Below are 21,689 nucleotides of genomic sequence, written 5' to 3' on the forward strand. Positions count from 1 at the left end.
TCAATACTTGCAAAAGTATTTGGTGTAAACCAGCTGAACAACTCATGGGGGGAGAGGGAAAGGGGGAGAGGGGGAATAAGGTAGGAGATAACAAACAGTACAAGAAATGTATCCAAGGCCTAACGTATGAAACTGTAACTTCTCTGTAAACCTCTTTGACAATAAATAAGAAAAAAAAGAAGCAGAGTAGGAGTAAATTCTCATACTTGCTAACAATATTCTGTTATTCTTATTTTTCACATAAACATGTATTCATTTTCTTTTTGGATATGATAGAACTATTTTCATTTAAGAAAAAAGATTCATTATTTCTATAGGCATGTATCAGAAGCAATAGTTTTCAAGACTTAATGAGTTTTATATAAAAGACTCAAGACCATCTTAATGTTCCCTACATCTTATCACCTGACAATCACTTTCTGAGAGTTTATATATCTGGTAATATGCTATGACCAAGTAGGCTTTATTTCTGGATTACAAAGGCAGCTCAATGTTGGGAAGTCTTTTATTCAGTTATTTACTTATTCAAAACATTTACTGAACACCTACTGTCTGCTGGGTATTGTTCTCAATGTAGTGGCTACAGCAAATGAGAAAAGCTGTCCTCAATCTCTAATCCATGACCCTTAATTCTAGTGAAAGAGAAAAGCAAATAACGAGATCAACGAAATGTATAGAATACTGATTAAGCACAAAAGAGGAAAAAATGAAAGGCAGGAAAAGATAACCAGAAATCAAGATAGATTGAACTTTTAGAAAAGATGGCTCATTAGAAAGTTATCTTTGAGGGCTGGGGATATAGCCTAGTGGCAAGAGTGCCTGTCTCGGATACACGAGGCCCTAGGTTCGATTCCCCAGCACCACATATACAGAAAACGGCCAGAAGCGGCGCTGTGGCTCAAGTGGCAGAGTGCTAGCCTTGAGCGCGAAGAAGCCAGGGACAGTACTCAGGCCCGGAGTCCAAGGCCCAGGACTGGCCAAAAAAAAAAAAAAAAGTTATCTTTGAAAATGTGATACATATACATTATGGAGTATTATTCGGCCATAAAGAAGAAAAAAAAAATGTCTGTTTGCAGAAAAATAGATGGAACTATAGATCATTATGGTAAGCAAAATAGCCAAACTCAGAAAGACAAGTGTTGCATGCTTATCTTCATCTGAAATTTTTCTTTAAAAAAATAAAAGCCATGATAATAGGAGTACTGTTAGCAAAGTAGAAGGATATAGAATAAGGGAAGAAGAGAAATGGAAGAATAATAGAGTGTGTATATGATCAGAATATATTACATATAGGTTTGAAAATGTAACAATGAAGAGATTACTTTGTACAATGAATATATACCACACATGTAATGTATATATTATATATGTAACATGAAGAAAGTTTGCCTTTGAGAAAACCTAAACTTAGTAAGGAATATATGATCTTATATGGGAGAAGATCATCCTAGACAGGATGCAGGCAAACACAAACAGCCTATGAAGGAACTAGTCCAGATATATCAAGGAAGTCAGATGACTAGTGAGAGAAAACAATAGAAAATAAGGCAGAAATATAACAAGGTTTGAGTATAGTATGTAGGTCCTTGTGAATTTTAGTAAGAACATTTGTATTTACTGTAACCAACACAAGGAGGGAGGTGGAGAGTTTGAACTAAGCGCAACATGTCCGGATGTTTGAGAATAAACTATAGAGTGACAAGAATAATAGAGAGGGCTGGGAATGTGGCCTAGTGGCAAGACTGCTTGTCTCCTATACATGAAGCCCTGGGTTCGATTCCTCAGCACCACATATATAGAAAATGGCCAGAAGTGGCACTGTGTCAGAGTGCTAGCCTGTAGCAAAAAAGAAGCCAGGGACAGTACTCCAGACCTGAGTTTAAGGCGGAGGAGGAGGAGGAGGAGGGGGAGGGGAGGGGAGGGAGAGGAAGGGGAGGGGAGGGGGAAGGGGAGGGGAGGGGGAGGGGGAGGGGGAGGGGGAGGGGGAGGGGGAGGGGGAGGAGGAGGAGGAGGAGGGGAAGGAGGAGGAGGAGGGGGAGGGGGAGGAGGAGGAGGAGGAGGAGGGGGAGGAGGAGGGGGAGGAGGAGGAGGAGGAGGAGGAGGAGGATAGAGACACTGGTCTATGTGTATCATTCATTACAAAATCAAACTGGTGATGAAAAATTCCCTTACAGTCAAAGCATTTGATAAAGTGAACAATTCTTTATTTAAAAATGAATAGTAAAATAGAAATAGATGAAAAGTCATTTATGTATTAAAACTTCACATGTAATTTAATTATTCATTATTGGTTAAATTACAAAGAAAATGTTCTTAACCTAATAAAGAATATATCCTAACTTCACTCATCTGGCAAATTCATTACTTCCCTGTGAGCTACCAACATCACAGAACTTATAACTTACCTCCATTCACAAATTTCTTCAAAAAAGAAGAGACATAAAAATTACAAAAGCAGAAGTTAAAGATGGTCTTCACACAGTGAGATACGCCATATGCCTAGACAAATCAAAAGCATCATTTAAAAATTATTGCAATAATACAGGTCACAAAAATTTACAAACACAATAAATATACAATAATACATTTCCTCTTAAACAGAAAATTATCTACCAGAAGTTGTAATTCAAAAAATAGCATTTGATCCAGAATGACTTGGAAATACTTGAGAAAAATTTAGCTCATAAAGCAAATTTTTTACTGAAGAAATTTACAAAATTTGATTAAAAATATTAAAATGGAATGGAGTAAAATGAAGTTTACAAGTCATATTCCTGGAGAGGAAATTTCAATTTTCAGATGTAAACATTCATAGCTCAAGTGCTATGCCTGTATGAACACACAAGATGATGCTAAGAGAAATGAACTTCAAGTTATGGAAACAAGTGGTATATCACTGTTGTAGTTATTTTCAACATGCCATGTGAAACTGTACCCTTCTTTTTTTCTCTTTTTTTCCATATTCTCTTCCAGTGTATTTACCCTGGATATCACTGTAACTGATTTTAGGAGCCTGGATATTGTATATACGTGTATTGGAACTAGGAAGGGGAAAGAGAATACCAAAATCAAGAGACAAAGGATAAAAAGACAAAACAATGCAACAGCAATACTTACAAAACTATATGGTGTAAACTAACTGTAAAACTCATGGGAGGAGAGGGAAATGGGGAGGGGGAGGGGGGAAAATGAAGGAGGAGGTAACAAGTTGCATAATAAATGTATTCACTGCCTTATGTATGAAATTGTAACCCCTCTGTACTTCACTTTGACAATAAAAAAGATGTTAACATTCCTTGTTTGTCTTCAGATTTGCTGCAATTATTGTACAAGTTCCAATGTCTATTTCTTTCACTATTGTCATTCAATTTGAAACTTGATTAATAAGTACAGATTCACTTGTAAATATGTGCATAAAAACAAAGTAGAAATTGTTAGCAGTGGCGTGGAGTGAAAAAGACAGAAAAAGATGTTTTCACTGTATTCTTTATATATTTCCTATTATTTTGATTTGTTTTCTTGTGCTGAAGACTGAACACAGAGCCCCAAACATGCCAGGCTAGATTGGGTTTCTGCCATTGAACTATATCTTCAGCCTTGCTTTGAATATTACCAGAAAAAGTCCTAATATATACCACTACACACATAGTTTTGTCACTTTGGCCCATTATATTGTCACATAATATCTGGGAAATGAGTCACACATCCCTGAAGAGACTGGTGAGACTGACTTCTTATTCTGTCTTCCAAACTGCACTGACCCACATATGCAGTCATAAAATAAATCTAAGAGATAAATACAAATTCCAGATGGTCCACTACATTGGCCAGGTAAGACTGCCTATTCTATGTTAGTCAGTACAACCATTAAGTACTGACTACTGCTTGAATCTAGGTATATATTTGACTGAGTAAGCATCAAGGTATATATAGACTGGCAGGTGGTGACCTTGAAGCAAGTCAGGCTCTTCTTGGTATCCTGGAGTTGAGGCCAGAGATGAGAAGAAGCAAGGTGTACTTCTTAGCTCATGATGTTAGGATAAACATTCCCAAGGACACTGTGAACAATGACACACAGCACGCAGGCCCAGTAACCAATCAAGCTTCATGAAAATCCTCAGGGGTAGATGAGAACACAAATCTCTTCTACACATTGTTTACTTGCCATTACTAGAATATGAGGGATAAAGAGCAAGGGCCAAAGCCAGCACCTTTGCTACCTGTCCATGTATAATTGTGAAGTCACCAACACTCAGATTTCTGGATGCAGGGAGAATAGAGGGCCTGGAATATAAAAGGGAATAGTCGTAGGACAGCACTTTTCACCCTCTTGATAGTGTAGGGAGTATTGCAATGTCCTGTACTTTTCACACTATTGGCTTTCCTTAAACTAGAACTTAACCTATGGACAGATATTCAAAACTATTATGGCTACAGTCATCAGATTTCAGGAGATTCACACAGCAGTCAGCAATGCTTTATAAATATTAAATAAGTAAGTTTCTCTGACAAAACAAGATCATATATTTATCTAACTTAAAATCTATCTCAGCAGGTGTAAAAAGTAGGATATCATGTGCCCAAAACAGATAAAATAGGACAACTGGACCTATCCTCATGGACCAATTTATAAATCATATGGAAATATGTTTAATTTCATTATGAAAAAATTTGTTTTTAGGTGTTCAAATACCTCAGTGTGTTATGGAAGCTATTTCCTATGCAACCAATAGAAATCGATTTCTATGTGGTAACATTAACTACAATTAATGATGCTTTTTTATACAAATGGAAAATAGTCTTTCTTTTTCTTTAACAAACCATGCCTGCCTTTTGTTATCATCTCCTACACTTAATTCTAGTTTTGTAATACTTTCTTCCTGTAGAAGAGTTAATGGTTTTAAAAACAAATCAGGAATATTCTAGAAGTATAAATCTCTCACACTCATTCCTTGAGTCCTTTGTGACACCAATGCCTTATTTTTATCAGAGCAGAAACTTAACTGCAAGGGCAAAGGGTGTAACTAATAAAGAGTTGGAGGTGGAGTGAGGCAAGAGCATCTGCTAGCCCAGGAAAAGGTTAAAAAAAAAGTCCAAAAGAACAAATAAAATAAAATAAAAGTTAGCAATAGCTCTTTGAGAAGATGCACCACCTCCCCAGGAATCAGAGAAAGGCATATTCTTACAGGGGAAGGTGTGCTTTGGGCCTCCTGGACTACAGAGCCAAGGATGAGTGACAGGACCTGATGTGGTGGGGGTGAGGTGGGAGTGGGAATAAAGGAGGGGGCTTCTGCTCTCGGTGGGAGTGGAAATTGGGGGATCCAAGCTTACTGGCGACGCAGCCCTCACGTGACCAGAAGCTGACGTGGGCAAAGATACTTAAAGCTCTGACCGCCAGCCCTTGTCTTCCATCGGGTACCAACCTCCTCAGTTGCACTCCATACGGCTGGGCGTGGAGGAGGAGGAGGAAGAGGAGGAGAAGTAGGAGGAGAAGAAGGAGGAGGAGAAAATTATCCCAGATCCGGGCAGGTGGGTGAATGTAGACACGGCCTGGGACTTCTTGGATAGGAGTAGACTAGGGCTGGGGACGCCTCTGCCTCGCCCGCTCTGGGTGGACTATTCAGACCCCCGGCCCTCCGATACAGTTCGTTTGGGTGGGCGACCACAGGGAGGAGGACTGAAAAAAAGTCTAAAAACGCTCACTGAAAAATCCGATTGCTTCTTCTACTGGTCGTTTTTTTTTCCCTCACCCCTTTTGTTTTTGATACTCAGGCCTGCACCCATACTCGGTCCTGTTTGCAGAGCAGCAAAGAGAAATAAACGTGGCAGCCGCGCATATAAGGCCAGCGGGGAGGTTGGGAATGGGTGATGGGGGGCGGGAAAGCAATTTGGAAACAATCTGAACATTTCACTGGCACCCTGGATTTTCTGACACCTCCCGTTACCAACGACCCCGCCCTCTCTCCTCCCCGGGCCAGCCCCTTGGGGGTGCTAGGAAATGGGTGTGCCACCTTCTCTAAGAGGGATGGCTGGTTTGGTGCTATCTGGGCTTCACAGGAGATGGGGGGTGGGTGGAGGTGAATCTAGTATTAGATCGCCGCGCTGACTCCAACACTGCTTTCCAGATACCTCCGGCCCGCATAGCCCTTCACCCTCGTCTTTTTTGTCGTGAAAAAGGAAATCGGGTATGCTAGAAGGAGAAATGGCGGTTTTTGGAGGATTTGGGTGGAGGGTGGGAGGCGGAGCCCAGAGCAAAGAAGCCTTGGAAAATCACGATTCTGAATCTACGAAGCCAGAGCCCTTGTTCTGCGGACTGATGCTAGACCTAGAGGCCGGGGAGTGAAGAATGGCTGACAATAGAAGGGAGATCACAGAATTTTCTGGCGAGAACGCCCCTTGCTGCCGCGGCTGCTCCAGCTTTGCCTGCACCCTCGCCCCGCCCTCTCCCACCGTGGCCTGCGGTGCAGGAGAAGGGGTGTGGCGGGAAGAAATGGCGGCCGGGGGCGGGGCAAAGTGGAAGGAGGGGTTGAGGGAAGAGCTTGTACGCAAACGGGTACAGGTTTTGGGGTGGGATGTCAGGAGTGAAAAGCCGTAAATTCTTAGGAATTTATAGGCGAGATCGTTCCACATTCTGGTTTTATAAAAACTCAAAAGCAATTACTGGGACTCCGCTCCTGGGTGCTGATTGTCCACCAGGCATTCTGTCTGCAGTCCATGTATCTGCCCTTCACGTCGACCCTTAGCCTGAAGCTCTAACTGAACTGAAGGAAGGAGAAAAAGCCTCTCTGAATTTTCGAAGGTTAGTATTTGGCATGGAAACTGGGTGAGGAATCCCGGGTGTGGGTGTGGCAGAAACCAGAGCAGAGTTCTGAACCAGTGAATCCTACTGCATTTTCTTTCTACCACACCTCTGCCCAGCCAGTACTTTTTGGTGCAAGACAGGGGGTGTGGCATCTGCTTTTTTAGTTAATTGGTAAGGAAAACAGGTAAGGAGAAAAAGGAAAAGCTGGGTGAGGGAGACTTTTTGGCTCACAGGAATGTAAGTCAAGAAAAAAATAACCAGAATCTGTCCACCAAAGCCTCAAAAACACCCTTTCTGTGATCTGTCTATAGGTCTATTGGACTTTTAGGCGCTGTGTACCTGCAGGCACCGTGGAAAAGAGCAAACTGGTATGTGCTTGAGCTTGAGCACTGTCTAGGGCCATTTGGTTGGGGGTAGAACCATCTAAGCAGAATCAGAGATTTCCTGCTCTCCACCAGCCTTCCATACCATTGCACTCCCTCATTTAGGGTCAGGGAAATTGCAGGCATTGTCCCTGAGAGGACAACCTATTCTTGAAGATATGACCGGGCCTCTAAATCAGTAAATACAGGCCTTGGCACCTGTGTCTAGATGGTAGACTACCCACCTACCATTGTGTCCCCAGATTCCTAAGTTGGCCTTGTTAGAAACAGTGAGCCAGGGGCTGGGAATATGGCCTAGTGGCAAGAGCGCTTGCTTCCTACACATGAAGCTCTCGGTTTGATTCCCCAGCACCACATATATGGAAAACAGCCAGAAGGGGTGTTGTGGCTCAGGTGGCAGAGTGCTAGCCTTGAGCGGGAAGAAGCCAGGGAAGGTGCTCAGGCCCTGAGTCCAAGGCCCAGGACTGGCAAAAAAAAAAAAAAAGAAAAGAAACAGTGAGCCAGTGTGCTAAGCTTCATTCAAACATGTACCCCTAGGTCCTGTGCAGCTACAAAGCCTTGGCAGAACTCAAGACCTGAGCTGAAGACCCGCACTTTGATGTGAACTAATCTCATTTGGGCAGGCAGTTCTACACCGTGGATCAGAGTATCACCCCAGCTGTACCATGAGTCGCGTTCGGGATGCTGGCTGTGTAGCTGCAGGGATAGTGATTGGGGCTAGTGCCTGGTACTGTGTCTACAAATATACCAGGGGAAAAGACCAGAAGAAGAAGAAACTGGCTAAGCCCAAGAACCGAGCTGCAGCAGGAACTGGATCCAGGGCTAGAGCTGGGATAAAGACTGGATTCACAATTGACCTTGGGCAAGAATTCAATTCCCCCATGTCACTAAGTGTTGGGGAAGAGGACCAGGCCCAAGATGAAGCCTCTGCTCTTGATATGGCAGGATCTGAGGCAGTTCTTCCAGCTGTATCCAGCACAGCATTTCAAACTGGGACAGGAAGTCAGACCCAGGAGGGAGATGAGGTAGGGGTTAAGCCTAAAACTGAATCAGTAGTTCGGGCTGTAGCAACCTCTGCAGTGAGACCACTTGTTAGGGCGGCAGAGGCTGTCATAGCTGCAGAGGTCCCCACGATAGGTGATGCTCCCAAAGTGTCAGAAACTCCCAGGACAACAGAGGTTTCTGGGCCCAGAACCCCTCCCAAGGCAGCAGCAGCTTCTGGGGCAGGAACTGTTCTCAGAGTAGTACCATCTCCTGGGGCAGCAACACTTCCCAAGGCAGCAGTGCCTTCTGGGGGAGCAGTGCCTCCTGGGGGAGCAATGCCTCCCAGGGCAGCAGCACCTGCCAGGGCACCTGCTGGGGCAACAGAACCTCTGGGGGCAACTGCACCTCCTAGAGCTGCAGCGCTTCCCAGGACAGTAGCACCTAGCAAGGCAGCAGCACCTAGCAAGGCAGCAGCACCTCCCAGGGCAGGAACATCTTATCACATGCCATCAGCAGAGGTTGTGGAAGTTCCTCGGGTGGCAGTGCCTATTGAGGGCACTAGGACTTCAGGAAAGGTACCGGTAGCCGTGGCTGAGGCATTTATCCCTGTAACACCTGCTGGAGCAGCAGCACCTGCTAGTGCTGTGACTACAGAGGCTCCTGGGACTTCAGGGACCCTTAGAACAGCAGCAGTTGCCAAGAAAGCAACCCCTGGGGCTCATACTGGGGCTATACCTAAGGCTGGGCCAGCTACTGGAGCTGTGCCCAAAGGTGGTGCCAAAGGTGGAACTAGGTCCCGGAATGGAGGCAAGGGCAAGAACAAGAAAAATAAGGTTGAGGTAGATGAATTAGGGATGGGGTTCCGCCCTGGGGATGGGGCTGCAGCAGCCGCTGCAGCTTCTGCTAATGGAGGACAGGCTTTCTTAGCAGAAGTCCCTGATTCTGAGGAAGGGGAGTCCGGGTGGACTGACACAGAGTCAGATTCAGACTCTGAACCTGAGATGCAGCACAGAGGAAGGGGGAAAAGACCTGTTGCAATGCAGAAACGCCCCTTTCCTTATGAAATTGATGAGATTCTGGGTGTCCGGGATCTCAGGAAAGTCCTTGCCTTGCTTCAGAAATCTGATGATCCCTTTATCCAACAAGTAGCTTTGCTCACCCTGAGCAACAATGCCAATTATTCCTGTAATCAAGAGACAATTCGCAAGTTAGGAGGCCTCCCGATTATTGCAAACATGATCAACAAAACTGATCCTCACATTAAGGAAAAAGCCCTAATGGCCATGAATAACCTGAGTGAAAATTATGAAAACCAGGGCCGGTTGCAGGTGTACATGAATAAAGTGATGGATGATATCATGGCCTCTAACCTGAATTCAGCAGTACAAGTAGTTGGACTAAAATTTTTAACAAACATGACTATTACTAATGACTACCAGCATCTGCTCGTCAATTCCATTGCAAACTTTTTCCGATTGTTATCTCAGGGAGGTGGAAAAATCAAGGTTGAGATACTGAAAATACTTTCAAATTTCGCCGAAAATCCAGATATGCTAAAAAAACTTCTCAGTACCCAAGTACCATCATCATTTAGTTCCCTCTATAATTCTTATGTGGAATCAGAAATTCTTATTAATGCTCTCACTCTCTTTGAGATTATCTATGACAATCTAAGAGCAGAGGTGTTCAACTACAGAGAATTCAACAAAGGTTCCCTCTTTTACTTATGCACTACATCTGGAGTGTGTGTTAAGAAAATCCGAGCCCTGGCAAATCATCATGACCTCTTGGTGAAAGTGAAAGTTATAAAGTTAGTGAACAAATTCTAATTGCTCTGTGTTTTCTTAAATGACTTGAATTTCTTGGTTTTGTGGTCGGGAAGTATTGAAAATTGGAAGTTACTATTTATCCGCTTGTTCAGATACTAAAGGGATCTTTTCAGCTGCCAGTTTTGAATAATGTATCACCCAGAGTGTTGTTATCTGTGACAGTCACCAGCTTTAAGCTGAACCATTTTATGAATACCAAATAGTCCTCTTGTACTGAAAACACATTTGTGACTTTAATTTGCTGCTTGGATGGAATGTTTTTACTGGTTCCTTTATGTGAATTGATTGTGAACCTGTCTATGATTGGCCTACTCTGCTTGTTTTGACTTGAATATATCCACCAAAGACTTCGTGTATCCTCAATAAAAGTGTATGTTTCAGATGACAATAAATTGTTCACATGCTTGAATTAAAAGCTAGCTTAAATGATTAAAACAAACATAAACACAGACAGAACTAACAGTACCTGAACATTTGCTTGTTGTCAGATATATGCTGTCTGATGAAGTGAAGCAGAGTTTTCTGAGAAAACCTTAATAAAAAAGGGTACACTTTAGATGGGACTGAAAAGTGACATAGAAGGGCAGTCCAGAATGGGGAAATGGCTTGAAGAAAGGCATGGAGGTGGGAACTCTGTTCTTAAGATAGGAAGCTTGGATAGTATGCTTGGAAAAGAAGTTGTGAGAGGAGTGATGAGAAATAAAGATGGTAATTCAGAATGAGGAAATTTTCAAAGAAGATTTTGAATCCCAAGATGAGATATTGAAATATTTGGACATATTCTAGGAAAAATGAAAAATTAAGGAAAGGAAAAATAAACTGAGAGAGAGCAACAATAGGTGTGACATTGTCCAAAAAATATATTCATTACCTGACTTATTTAACTGTAACCCTTCTGTATATCACCTTTCTAATAAATAAATAAACATAGTTTCATATGTATACATATATATATGTGTATATGAAAAAAAGAAAAGGAACAATAAACTGGCAGCAATGTGCCAGAAGTACTGAAACTGGAGTGGCCATGGGGGTAGAGACTGGAAACTAGAACATTGCGTAGAAATTTATAATAAACTAAGAATAAAAAAATGAAAAGTAAGACAAAGTTGTTACTAAAGGAAATGTTATGGTATGCCAATTGTAGGAGATGTACAGGAATGGGAAAGCACCAAGATCTGCCATCTGACACTTCACTGTGGACCAATAAAGAGGTAATGTTGTATGATCTGTTGCAAGGGAGGGAAAGAACCTGCTGTCATAAAGTTATATGGGGATAGTACATTTGCCAAATGAGCTCTTATTTGGAATGGGAAAAAAAATCAGCATGGCAGAGTGTTGGAACAGACTACTGGCTGGCTTCCTAAGGCTAGAGGTATAAGTTGGCCTTCCTTTGAAAGAAAAGAAAGGCCTTTCTTGAAATGTTTACCATCACTCCTGAGTTACCTTAAAAGCAAGTCTATCTTCCTTCTTACTATCTCTAGCCCATGAAGCAAAGAAAGGAAGATTCCTAGAGGGTTTCCCAAGCACAGCTTTTATTTCTGATCATCTTAATTATTTTTTGCCAGTCCTGGGCCTTAGACTCAGGGCCTGAGCACTCACTGTCCCTGGCTTCTTTTTGCTCAAGGCTAGCTAGCACTCTGCCACTTGAGCCACAGCACCACTTCTGGCCGTTTTCTGTATATGTGGTGCTGGGGAATTGAACCCAGGGCTTCATGTATATGAGGTAAGCACTCTTGCCACTAGGGCATATACCCAGCCTAGTCTTAAATTTTATGGAGATGTATTGGTACGTTATGGGAGAACTCGAAATAGGAACTGGAATAGAACCATAGATAGATAGAGAACAAATTGGTGTTTTCTACTGGAGGAAAACTTGTTGATCTTCCTAAGAAGCTTTAAAGATATATGTGCTATTTATCTAAACATTTTAGTTGTAAACATTTTAATTTTTCCCTAAGAAAATATTCTAATTATACACAGAGGGATATACAAATCTATTCATTATTGTTTCCAAGAGAGGAAAACTAGAAGAAACTTACGTGTGTAACACCCTACTTTGACTAACAACACATGGTGTGTTTTATTCATATTCATGAAGTATAGTCAGACACCGGTGGCTTACTCCTGTAATCCTAGCCACTCAGGAGGTTGAGGTCTGAGGATTGTGGTTCAAAGCTAGCCCAGAAAGAAAAGCCCTTGTGAGACTCCAATTAACCACTCAAAACTGGAATTAGCACTGTGGCTCACAGTAGCTCAGGGACAATACACTCAATTCAAGCCTCACAACTGACATAACTGACGTGTGTGTGTGTGTGTGTGTGTGTGTGTGTATCATAAATAGAGAGGAGGTAGAGATGTAGTTCTATGATAGAATGCTTGCCTAGCATGTGTTAGGTTCTGCTTTCAAACCCCAGGTCCCTCTAAATCATGGTGACTAGTTAGTACACTAAACTATTTGAAAATTACTCTGTTCTGACCAAACCAAAAATGACTATGTGAGGTAATGTATATGTTAATTAGATTGATTTAACCATTCCATAATGTAAACACACATTAGAAAAATCATGTTGTACCCCACAAATGTAGAAACTATTTGTCAATAACAAATTTAAAGGAACCCTGATTTACTTTTTTTGCCAGGGCCTGGTCACTGTCCCTGAGCTTCCTTTGCTCAAGGTTAGCACTCTACCACTTAAGCCACTTCCAGCTTTTCCTGTCTATGCAGTACTGAGAAATCGAATGCAGGACTTACTGCATGCTAGGGAAGGATTTTACCACTAAGCTGCATTCCCAGCCCTGTAACGAACTTTTATAGAGACCTTAAAAGTTATTCACTATGTATAAGGTCCTAAGTTATAGCTCACGCCTCTAATGCTAGCTACTCAGGAGGCTGAGATTCAAAGATCATGATTCGAAGCCAACCTAGAGAGTCAAATCTGAGAGACTCTTATGTTGTACGAAATATATCCAGAATACTCAAATCTGCAGAATCAAGGATCTAGTCTTCTCCAGTCTTGTGACTCTTCCACCTCAATGCCTGGCTTTTATACTGTTTTGTAACTACCTTGGTCCAGAAGTCATTCACATTATTTTTATATCTAATATCTTGTCTGTAGTTAGTCATATAGTCCCAATCTACCTACAAAGAAGGCTGAGAGAACTAGTGCAAAAGTCATTTGGGATGTACTATCGGTGCCATGCTCTAGTAATAAAAGTAAGATGAAAAATGTAAGTAGACAAATGGATAGTCTTAGAAAGATAGACTTAAAGAAACAATATACTCCAACATTGTCACCCAAAGTCAATGGAGAAAAGATGGACTGTTAGTATATGGTATCAGAAAGACTATCACCATTCAAATACAAATAAAACTGGGCCATTCCTTAGTACCAAGTATAAATTGGGACTGTAGAGAGTAAAGGATGTGAAGATGAAAGCAAAATGTATGAAATTAACAGAGAAAGAATATATGAAGATATATTTGTATCCTGGAATTAAACAATACCTTAGAAAAGAAGACTGCGAATGTAATTCACTGATATAACATCTACTTAGCATCTGCAGCGCCCTAGGTTTGATGTTTGGCATCATAAAAAAAATGTAGACATCACAAGACAAATGACTAAACATTAACAAATTTGGTTGCATAAAAATAATTTCGGTACAGCAAAGGATGCCATGATCAAAGTTCATTGATAACAGAAAAATCGATTTTTAATTTCTTTAGGGAGGAACTAATAGCTAACATATTCACAGTATTTTTGCAAATCCAAAACAAAAGAAGAACTCACTACCCTAAATTGGTGACATATATGCAAATCATGTCTTGGGAAGTGGAAAACAAAATTCTTACAAGTAGCTGAAGAGATGTTCAAGTCATTATTCAGATAAATGATCATTAAAATGCAATACATTTATATCAATTCTACTGTCCAAACTACAAAGCTGGGGTATATCAATTGTTGCTAAGAATGTGGAGATAGAGGAAAATATTGCTGGCTGTAGTTTAGGCTTGAGCTGCTATCCCAAAAAGCAGTCTTGCAGTACTTAAATTAATTATACATATACCCTGTGGCCCAACAATCCTATTGCTTTTATATATGTATTACAGATCATTTCACACATTGGTCCTTAAGGGGATATGCATGAGGATATTAATTACAGTACTTGAAGTAATGGGGAGTTGAAAGCAGAACAGATTCCATTTCTAAGAAAATAAAGAAGTAAATTAATGTAGGTGATTAAATTTAGGTGATCACTAGTCCATTATGCTTAAGTAGAGAATAGGCTAGATGTGCACAGACTAACATGAGTAAATCTGAAAACACACACAAGCCCACAACCAGGTAGGGATAAACAGGATGAATTCCATAGCACCATATTATTATCTAAATTCTAAATTTAATATATAAATGTCAGTAAAAATAATTTTAGTTTTAAAAGAAATCAAACAGATGCCAGACACCAATGACACAAACCTGCAATTCTAGCTACTTGAAAGGCTGTGATGCAGATTGTGGTTCAAGGTCAGCCTGCAATGAAAAGTTTGTAAAATCCCTTCTCAATCAATAGCTGCAGGTAATCCCAGGGAAGTGAAAAATAGGAGAAGTATGCTTCTGGGCAGGAAGAAAGATTCTAACTCAACAAAATAACTAGCACAAAAATTGTTGGAGGCATGGCACCTGTCTAGCAAGCATGGGGCTCTGAATTCAACCCTAAGTATCATCTGAAAAAGAGCATTCAAACAAAAATATACACATTAGAATACACAATAGAAACTCTTGCCTAACCAATGCAACAGCAATACTCACAAGACAACATGTTGGAAATTAACTGTACAACTTGTGGTGTGAGGGAGATTGGGGAAGAGGGAAGGTGGGAGAAAAATGAGGGGTAACAAATATGACATGTACTCACTACCTTACATATGTAACTGTAACCCCTCTGTATATGAAATTCCAATGTAAGTTTGATTTACATCTCAGTTCATTTGTCTATTTACTTACTGTACTCCAATGCCTTCATGCGAAGTGTGACATCAAGGATATCAATGCCGGGGCTGGGGATATGGCCTAGTGGCAAGAGTGCCTGCCTCATATACATGAGGCCCGGGGTTCGATTCCCCAGCACCACATATACAGAAAATGGCCAGAAGTGGCGCTGTGGCTCAAGTGGCAGAGTGCTAGCTAGCCTTGAGCAAAAAAGAAGCCAGGGACAGTGCTCAGGCCCTGAGTCCAAGCCCCAGGACTGGCCAAAAAAAAAAAGATATCAATGCCTACCATCATAGAAGTTTAAATTTGTATTTATCCTATACTTACCTTTTTATATATCTTAGTTGTTCAAAGTAATGAGTTTCATTGTGACATTTTCATACTTGCCTATAACATACTTTGATCATTTCACCTTCTCTATTATCTTTTTTTTTATCTCTCTCATCCTTCCATCCCTGGTGGTATATATCCATTATTCAAATAATCATACGTATCGTACAAATAATTATGACTTTATATAAGTACAAAGAAAGAAAGCAGAAAAGAATATAATAGGGATTCAAGACTGTATTGGAGAAAATAATAACATTCTGTGGGTAGAGAAAGAATATGAAAACTTTTTTGAGAAAGTATTGAGCTGAAATGAGGAAAAGAATTGTTTACTAGGAAAGAAGACAATATAAGAGTTTTGTAATCACACATTTTTCAGAATGCAATAGCTAATATACTCAGGTTTCTAAGTGATTTACTGTGAATTATAAATGAATGAATTTATGTGTAATTGAAGTAAATCTCAGTATACAAACTTAAGTGTGGAATACATTCAACTGCTATTCCTTCCTTCCTTCCTTTCTCTGTTTCTTTCCTCTTTCCTTCTTTTCTTCCTTCCTTCTTTATTTCCTCTTTCTTCTTTCTTTCCTTTCTCTTTCTTCTTTCTCTCTTTATGTCCTTCCTCCTTCCTCCCTCCCTCTCTCTCCCTCTCTCTCTCTCTATATATATATATAATATATATATTTCTTTCTTTCTTCTTGGTTTCTTTTTCTCTTTCCCTTCCTTCCTTCCTTCCTTCCTTCCTTCCTTCCTTCCTTCCTTCTTCCTTCCTTCCTTCCTTCCTTCTTTCCTTCCTTCCATCCTTTTTGTTCTTGGCAGCACCAGAATTTGAGCTCCAGGCCTTGAACTTGCTCAGCTTATTCAATTGGTGCTCTATGACATGAGCCATGTCTCCCACACTGATTTTTGTTGGCTATTGTGGAGACGGGTGTCTCAGACTTTTCTACCTAATAGGAGGCTGAGATTGAGAGAATCTCAGTTCCAGGCTGACCCAAGCAGAAAAGCTCACAGTACTCCATCTCAGTAAAAGAAGTTGGGCATGATGCCATTCCCCTGTCACATCACCTATCATGGGAAGGGAAAAATGGGAGGATTGTAGTCCTGGTACATACCTAGTCATTAAGCAAAACTTTATTTCAAAAAAATGTGCAAAAGATGGCTATAGGCATGGCTCAATGGTAGAGCAACTGCTAAGCAAGTGTAAGGCCTGGAATCTCAACCCCAATACCACCAAATTAAAAAAGGAAAAAGAGGTTCAACAGAATAAAATTAGTAGTACATTATAGGAAACATACAGCAAAAGGAAAAAAATGAAATCAATAATATCCAGGAGCTGGTAGCTCACGCTTGTAATCCTAGCTACTCAGGAGATCTGAGGATCATAGTTCAAAGCCAGCCCAGGTAGGGAAGTCTTTGACATTCTTATTACCAATTAACCATCAGAAAACCAGAAGAGGCTCTGTGGCTCAAGTGGTAGAGTTGCTAACCTTGTGCTGAAGAGCTCAGGGACAGAGCCCAAGACCAGAGTTCAAGCCTCACAATGGAAAAAAAAAGCAACATAACTTTAAAAAATAACTTAAGTCATTTATGATCTGCATTATCAAACAACATTGCCACTAAAGAAATAAATGAAAAACTATAACAATCACAAGAACCTTAATACATCTCTACCAGAATTTAACTAATCCAGTAGATGAAAAGATAAAGACATGGAAGATCTAAAATAATGTATCAAAACTTTAATCCAAAAGATAGGAATCTGTATTATGTAAGTTGAGGATCTACACATAATTTCCTTATATCTCTGGAACTTCCTATGAGTAAGAGTCTAAAGATACTTTCTGATATAGCACTACAGCCCTAATAACAGAAAAGTACATTAGTGCAAGCCAGGCATTGGTAGTTTACACCTGTAATCCTAATCAGGAGGCTGAGATCTGAGGATCTGGTTCAAAACCAACCTGGGCAGTGAGACTTTTATCTCCAATTAAGCACTGAAAAAGCTGGAATTGAGCTGTATCTCAAGAGGTGGAGTGCTAGCCTTGAGCAAAAAAGCTCAGGGACAGTGCTGAGGCCCTGAGTTCAAACCGCAAGGCCAGCATAAAACATATATTAGTGCAGTCTGAAAAGGAGAAACGTTGTAGATATTTCTTCTTATCTTAACAAAAAATAATCTGGAAATAAATAATAAAAGTGACTATGATATCTAACTGTTATATATGATATTAAACATGTAACAATGCTTTCCAAAATAACCTTGAGTCAAAAGGATATTAAGGGGCTGGGAACATGGCCCAGCGGCAAGAGTGCTTGCCTCATATACATGAAGCCCTGAGTTCGATTCCCCAGCACCACATATATAGAAAACGGCCAGAAGTGGTGCTGTGGCTCAAGTGGCAGAGTGCTAGCCCTGAAAAAAAGAAGCCAGGGACGGTGCTCAGGCTCTGAGTCAAGCTCCAGGACTGGCAAAAAAAAAAAAAAAGAATATTAAAATTATAAGCTGTATAGACAGCAAAGGAAACTACAGTGTTCTAAATTCCATGGGACAATGGCTAACACTATACCCTATAAATTTATAGTCTTAATTACAATCATTATTCAATAAGACTATAATTAAACTAAATAAGTTCTTTTGAAATATTTTAATGGCACAATGGAAGCTGAGATGGAGCTCAGTGGTCAAGCACATGCAAAGCCCTAAATTCAATCCCCAGCACAGTAAAAAATGCAACAGCAAAAATAATACAAAACAAACTCAAAGATAGTCAAGGAAATCAGCAATGTGTAAGTTAACAATCATGACAAAAATAGAAGCAAACAAAAAAAAATGTAGTTAGCTGTTAAAGGTGTGGCTTAGTTGGTAGAGCCCAAACAAATGAGTGAAAGCATTAGGTACTGAGTTTGAGTTCTGGTCTTGAACCTAAAAAGAGAAAAGATAGCTATATGAAAATAAAATCTTTGTGAGTATGACAAAAACCAGAGCAAAAACAAAAGTAAATTGTGACTGACAAAGAGTGGAGTCCCACAAGATATGTGATTAATGTAAGTGTAATTTTATATACAGTCCATGGCCTGAAATCTGAAAAATCTAAAAGTAATGTATTATTTTCTAATATTTCTAAAGTCATCAAATATAACCCAAGATATAGAAGAATTAAGCCTTGCGAGGTGTTGATGCCTTATGCCTCCATATTCAAGAAGCTGAAGTTCAAAGCCAGCCCGAGCAGAAAAGTTTGGAAGATTCCATTTCCAAAATATCCAGAATGAAGGCAGAATGAAGGCATGGCTCACGTGCAAGATCACCAGACAAGCAAACACATGGCCCAGGTTTCAAACCCTGACACTGGCAAAAGAGAAAAGGAAGAGAAAAAGAAGAATTAATTTGATCAATTACATTGATTACTATTGGCAAAATTAGAAATATTTTAAAAAGAAAAGTCATTAACTCCAATTTCATGCATAGGAAGGAGAGAATGTTTCTCTCCTTTTTTTTTTCATTTCTCCCTACTTTATCTTGTAAGAATATACACTTGCTAATTGTTTAAAAAGGAATCAGGCACAGGTTCTGGGTTCAGTTTATCTAACCTTCAAAAAGGAGTAATACTGATGATTAAACTCTACAAGAAAAGAAGGAACCAATTAAAATTAAAAAATAAATTGTGTGAACCCAACAAAACTAAATTAAGACTCAAGCAAATTAAAGATACTACATAAAAAGATAACCCCTGATCAAACATAAAGAATAAATATAAAAACTGCTTTAAAACTATATACCATACCAACAGGTAAAACCCAGTCATGGGTTATATAGAAAAAACAACACCACGATCTGGTAGGGACTGATTCACACAGGAAAAAGAAGCAAAACACCAAGAATTTCATCAATATAACTAATAGCATCACAAAACAAAGGATGTACCTTGCTGGATATCTGTTAAAAAGTTTTAAGAAGAATAAAAGAATCAAATCTTGACAGATATCTATAGAAAAAGTAATAATTATTGAAAAGACCATTACCAAGACTCAACAGTATTCCTCATTCTAACCATGAAATGTCAATCATTTTCACTAAAAGCAGGAAAAGACAGTGCCTCTCACAATCTCCACTTATATTCAACAGTATTTTCAGAGATAGTACCTTTTTCACTAAGAAAATGATATAAAATCGGTGAAAGATGAAAAATTATATATGATTTATGTAGTATTCTAAAAGACTACAGAAAATTTAATTTTGAAAATTAATAAGAAAATGAAAAGAAATGGAGAATAAGATAAACACACAAAAAATCAATACCTTTTTCTATTACAGCAAGTTTTTGGAGTGTGTCACATCGGAAACCCATGTGATCATATTTATACTTTATTTTGTTTGCTTAAAAGGACTTAAATTCTCCTCAGTGGTGTATCAAAGTAATCTACAGAGCAATTTTGCTTTGTTTTATTTTTATTTTTTTTTTGCCAGTCCTGGGACTTGAACTTAAGGACTGGGCACTGTCACTGAGCTTCTTTTGCTCAAGGCTAGCACTCTAGCACTTGAGCCACAGCGACACTTCTGGATTTTTCTATTTATATGGTACTAAGGAATCGAACCCAGGGCTTCATGCATACTAGACAAGCACTCTACCACTAAGCCCCATTCCCAGCCCCCACAGCATCATTTTATTAGTTTTTACATCAACCAATTGTTTCAGTGTTCCTTTGATACTGATTTCATTTTTCATGACATTATTACTTTTTTTTTTTTTTTTTGCCAGTCCTAGGGCTTGAACTCTGGGCATGGGTGCTGCTCTGAAATTCTTTTGCTCAAGGCCAGTGCTCTACACTTGAACCACAGCACCATCCATGACCCACTTTCTCTGAGTAGGTTATTGGAGATAAAAATCTTACAGACTTTCTTATCCCGGCTGGCTTTCAAATGTGATCCTTAGCTCTCAGCCTCATGATTACAGGCATGAAGTCACCCTGTGGCTCAAGTGGTAGAGTGCTAGCCTTGAACTGAAGAGCTCAGTCCCAGAATTCAAACCCTATGACTGACAAAAAAAAAAAAAAAGATTACAGGCATGAGCCACCAGTGCCCGGCAAGTTTTTCCATTTATATCCAAGTTAATTTTATGAATTTATATCTGCATTACCCTCAGGGTTTTTTAAAATAAAATTATTACATTGTCTTGTAATTCTCCACCAAAATGTTTTAATCTGTAATGCTCAAGTTTTGGCACTTCATTCCACGTTTCAGAAAGATCAGTTTTTTATTTCTACTTCCAAGGCATACTTGAAAATGCATAACTCTCTTGCTTGCAAGACCGGATTAGCCAGCAATCTTTAAAACTCTCAAATGCACTTATTAAATCATTCATTTTGATATGTACAAGGATAGCTTAACATTGCTTTCAGCAAGGTATCATACTCAGGCTACCTGTAGACTACCTTTTAACAAATTTTGGCATATTCATAGCCCTAAGTGCATTTCATTTACCCTTTTGGTTTTAAAATATTTTCACAATAATGAATATAAGACTCACAACTTAACATTACTAATTTTATCTTTTATAAATCATATTATGTGATACAGAGAACAATGTACAATGTATCATCTCTATAATAACCACAAAGCATATTTATATTCATAATGAAGAGTAACATTTTGGAAACAACTTATGACTAACAGCTTATGAAAAGTCCTGTCAAAAAGCGAAGAAATGGATGGCCTATTTAAAGTTTGGGGTCAGTGAAAGAATTGCATTTCTAATTCATACCACACATGAAAATATGTACCAGAAGAATTAACAAGAAACACACACACACACACACACACACACACACACACACACACACACACGAGCAGGAGAACGAGAGAAACATACATACAGAGAGACAGATACTTAAAACATTGAGTAAAATATTTTAAAATTCTTTTAAACTCCTAGGTTGAAGATATTTAGTGAACACTAAAGGAAAAAATCCTAGAAACCACAATGGAAAACGGTGACAGGGCTACACAAAATGGTGGGTATTCTACAGAGAAAAATACGATAGGTATGGTAAGAAAAAAAAAATATGTGAATAAAGTCTCAGAACAATAATACAGATTGAGTCCATTTTTGTTAAAATTGTGAATACATATACTATCTATGTATGTTATATTTATATATACATATATATGAAACGTGACTGATAATAGCACGTAACTTTAGAGATGGATGGCAACAGCTCAATCTTATGTTTTCCTTTGTATATTTATTTTCTGTTTAAATTTTTAGTAGGCATGTGTGCTTTTTATGGTTTAGGGAAACAAAATGAAGATTTAAATAGCATTCATTGTGAAAAATAATCTCTCAAAGTCTGGTAACTCCCAAAGCTGTCTCAG

The 21,689-nt window shown here is 39.4% G+C and overlaps 2 protein-coding genes across 6 annotated transcripts in view; one reads left to right on the forward strand and one right to left on the reverse strand.

The window, feature by feature from the left end:
- The window catches only part of Bex5 (brain expressed X-linked 5), an 851,362-nt gene that overhangs the window by 755,943 nt on the left and 73,730 nt on the right, over positions 1-21,689 (reverse strand). The gene's annotated exons all lie outside the window — the stretch shown is intronic.
- On the forward strand, positions 5,429-10,487 carry Armcx2 (armadillo repeat containing X-linked 2). 4 transcript variants are annotated; one of them, XM_048336962.1, is made up of 6 exons: positions 5,429-5,529; positions 5,773-5,854; positions 6,126-6,185; positions 6,655-6,799; positions 7,114-7,170; positions 7,723-10,487. In XM_048336962.1, exon 6 carries the CDS (start codon positions 7,851-7,853, stop codon positions 9,996-9,998), a length of 2,148 nt encoding a protein of 715 aa, XP_048192919.1. In that variant the 5' UTR covers positions 5,429-5,529; positions 5,773-5,854; positions 6,126-6,185; positions 6,655-6,799; positions 7,114-7,170; positions 7,723-7,850; the 3' UTR covers positions 9,999-10,487. The 4 variants fall into 4 exon arrangements, with proteins under 4 accessions (XP_048192919.1, XP_048192920.1, XP_048192922.1 ...); XM_048336964.1 differs by lacking the exon at positions 5,429-5,529 and adding an exon at positions 5,533-5,644; XM_048336963.1 differs by having other exon boundaries at positions 5,773-6,185.

Source organism: Perognathus longimembris, chromosome 28 (genome assembly GCF_023159225.1).
Source record: "Perognathus longimembris pacificus isolate PPM17 chromosome 28, ASM2315922v1, whole genome shotgun sequence".
Classification (NCBI taxonomy): domain Eukaryota; kingdom Metazoa; phylum Chordata; class Mammalia; order Rodentia; family Heteromyidae; genus Perognathus; species Perognathus longimembris.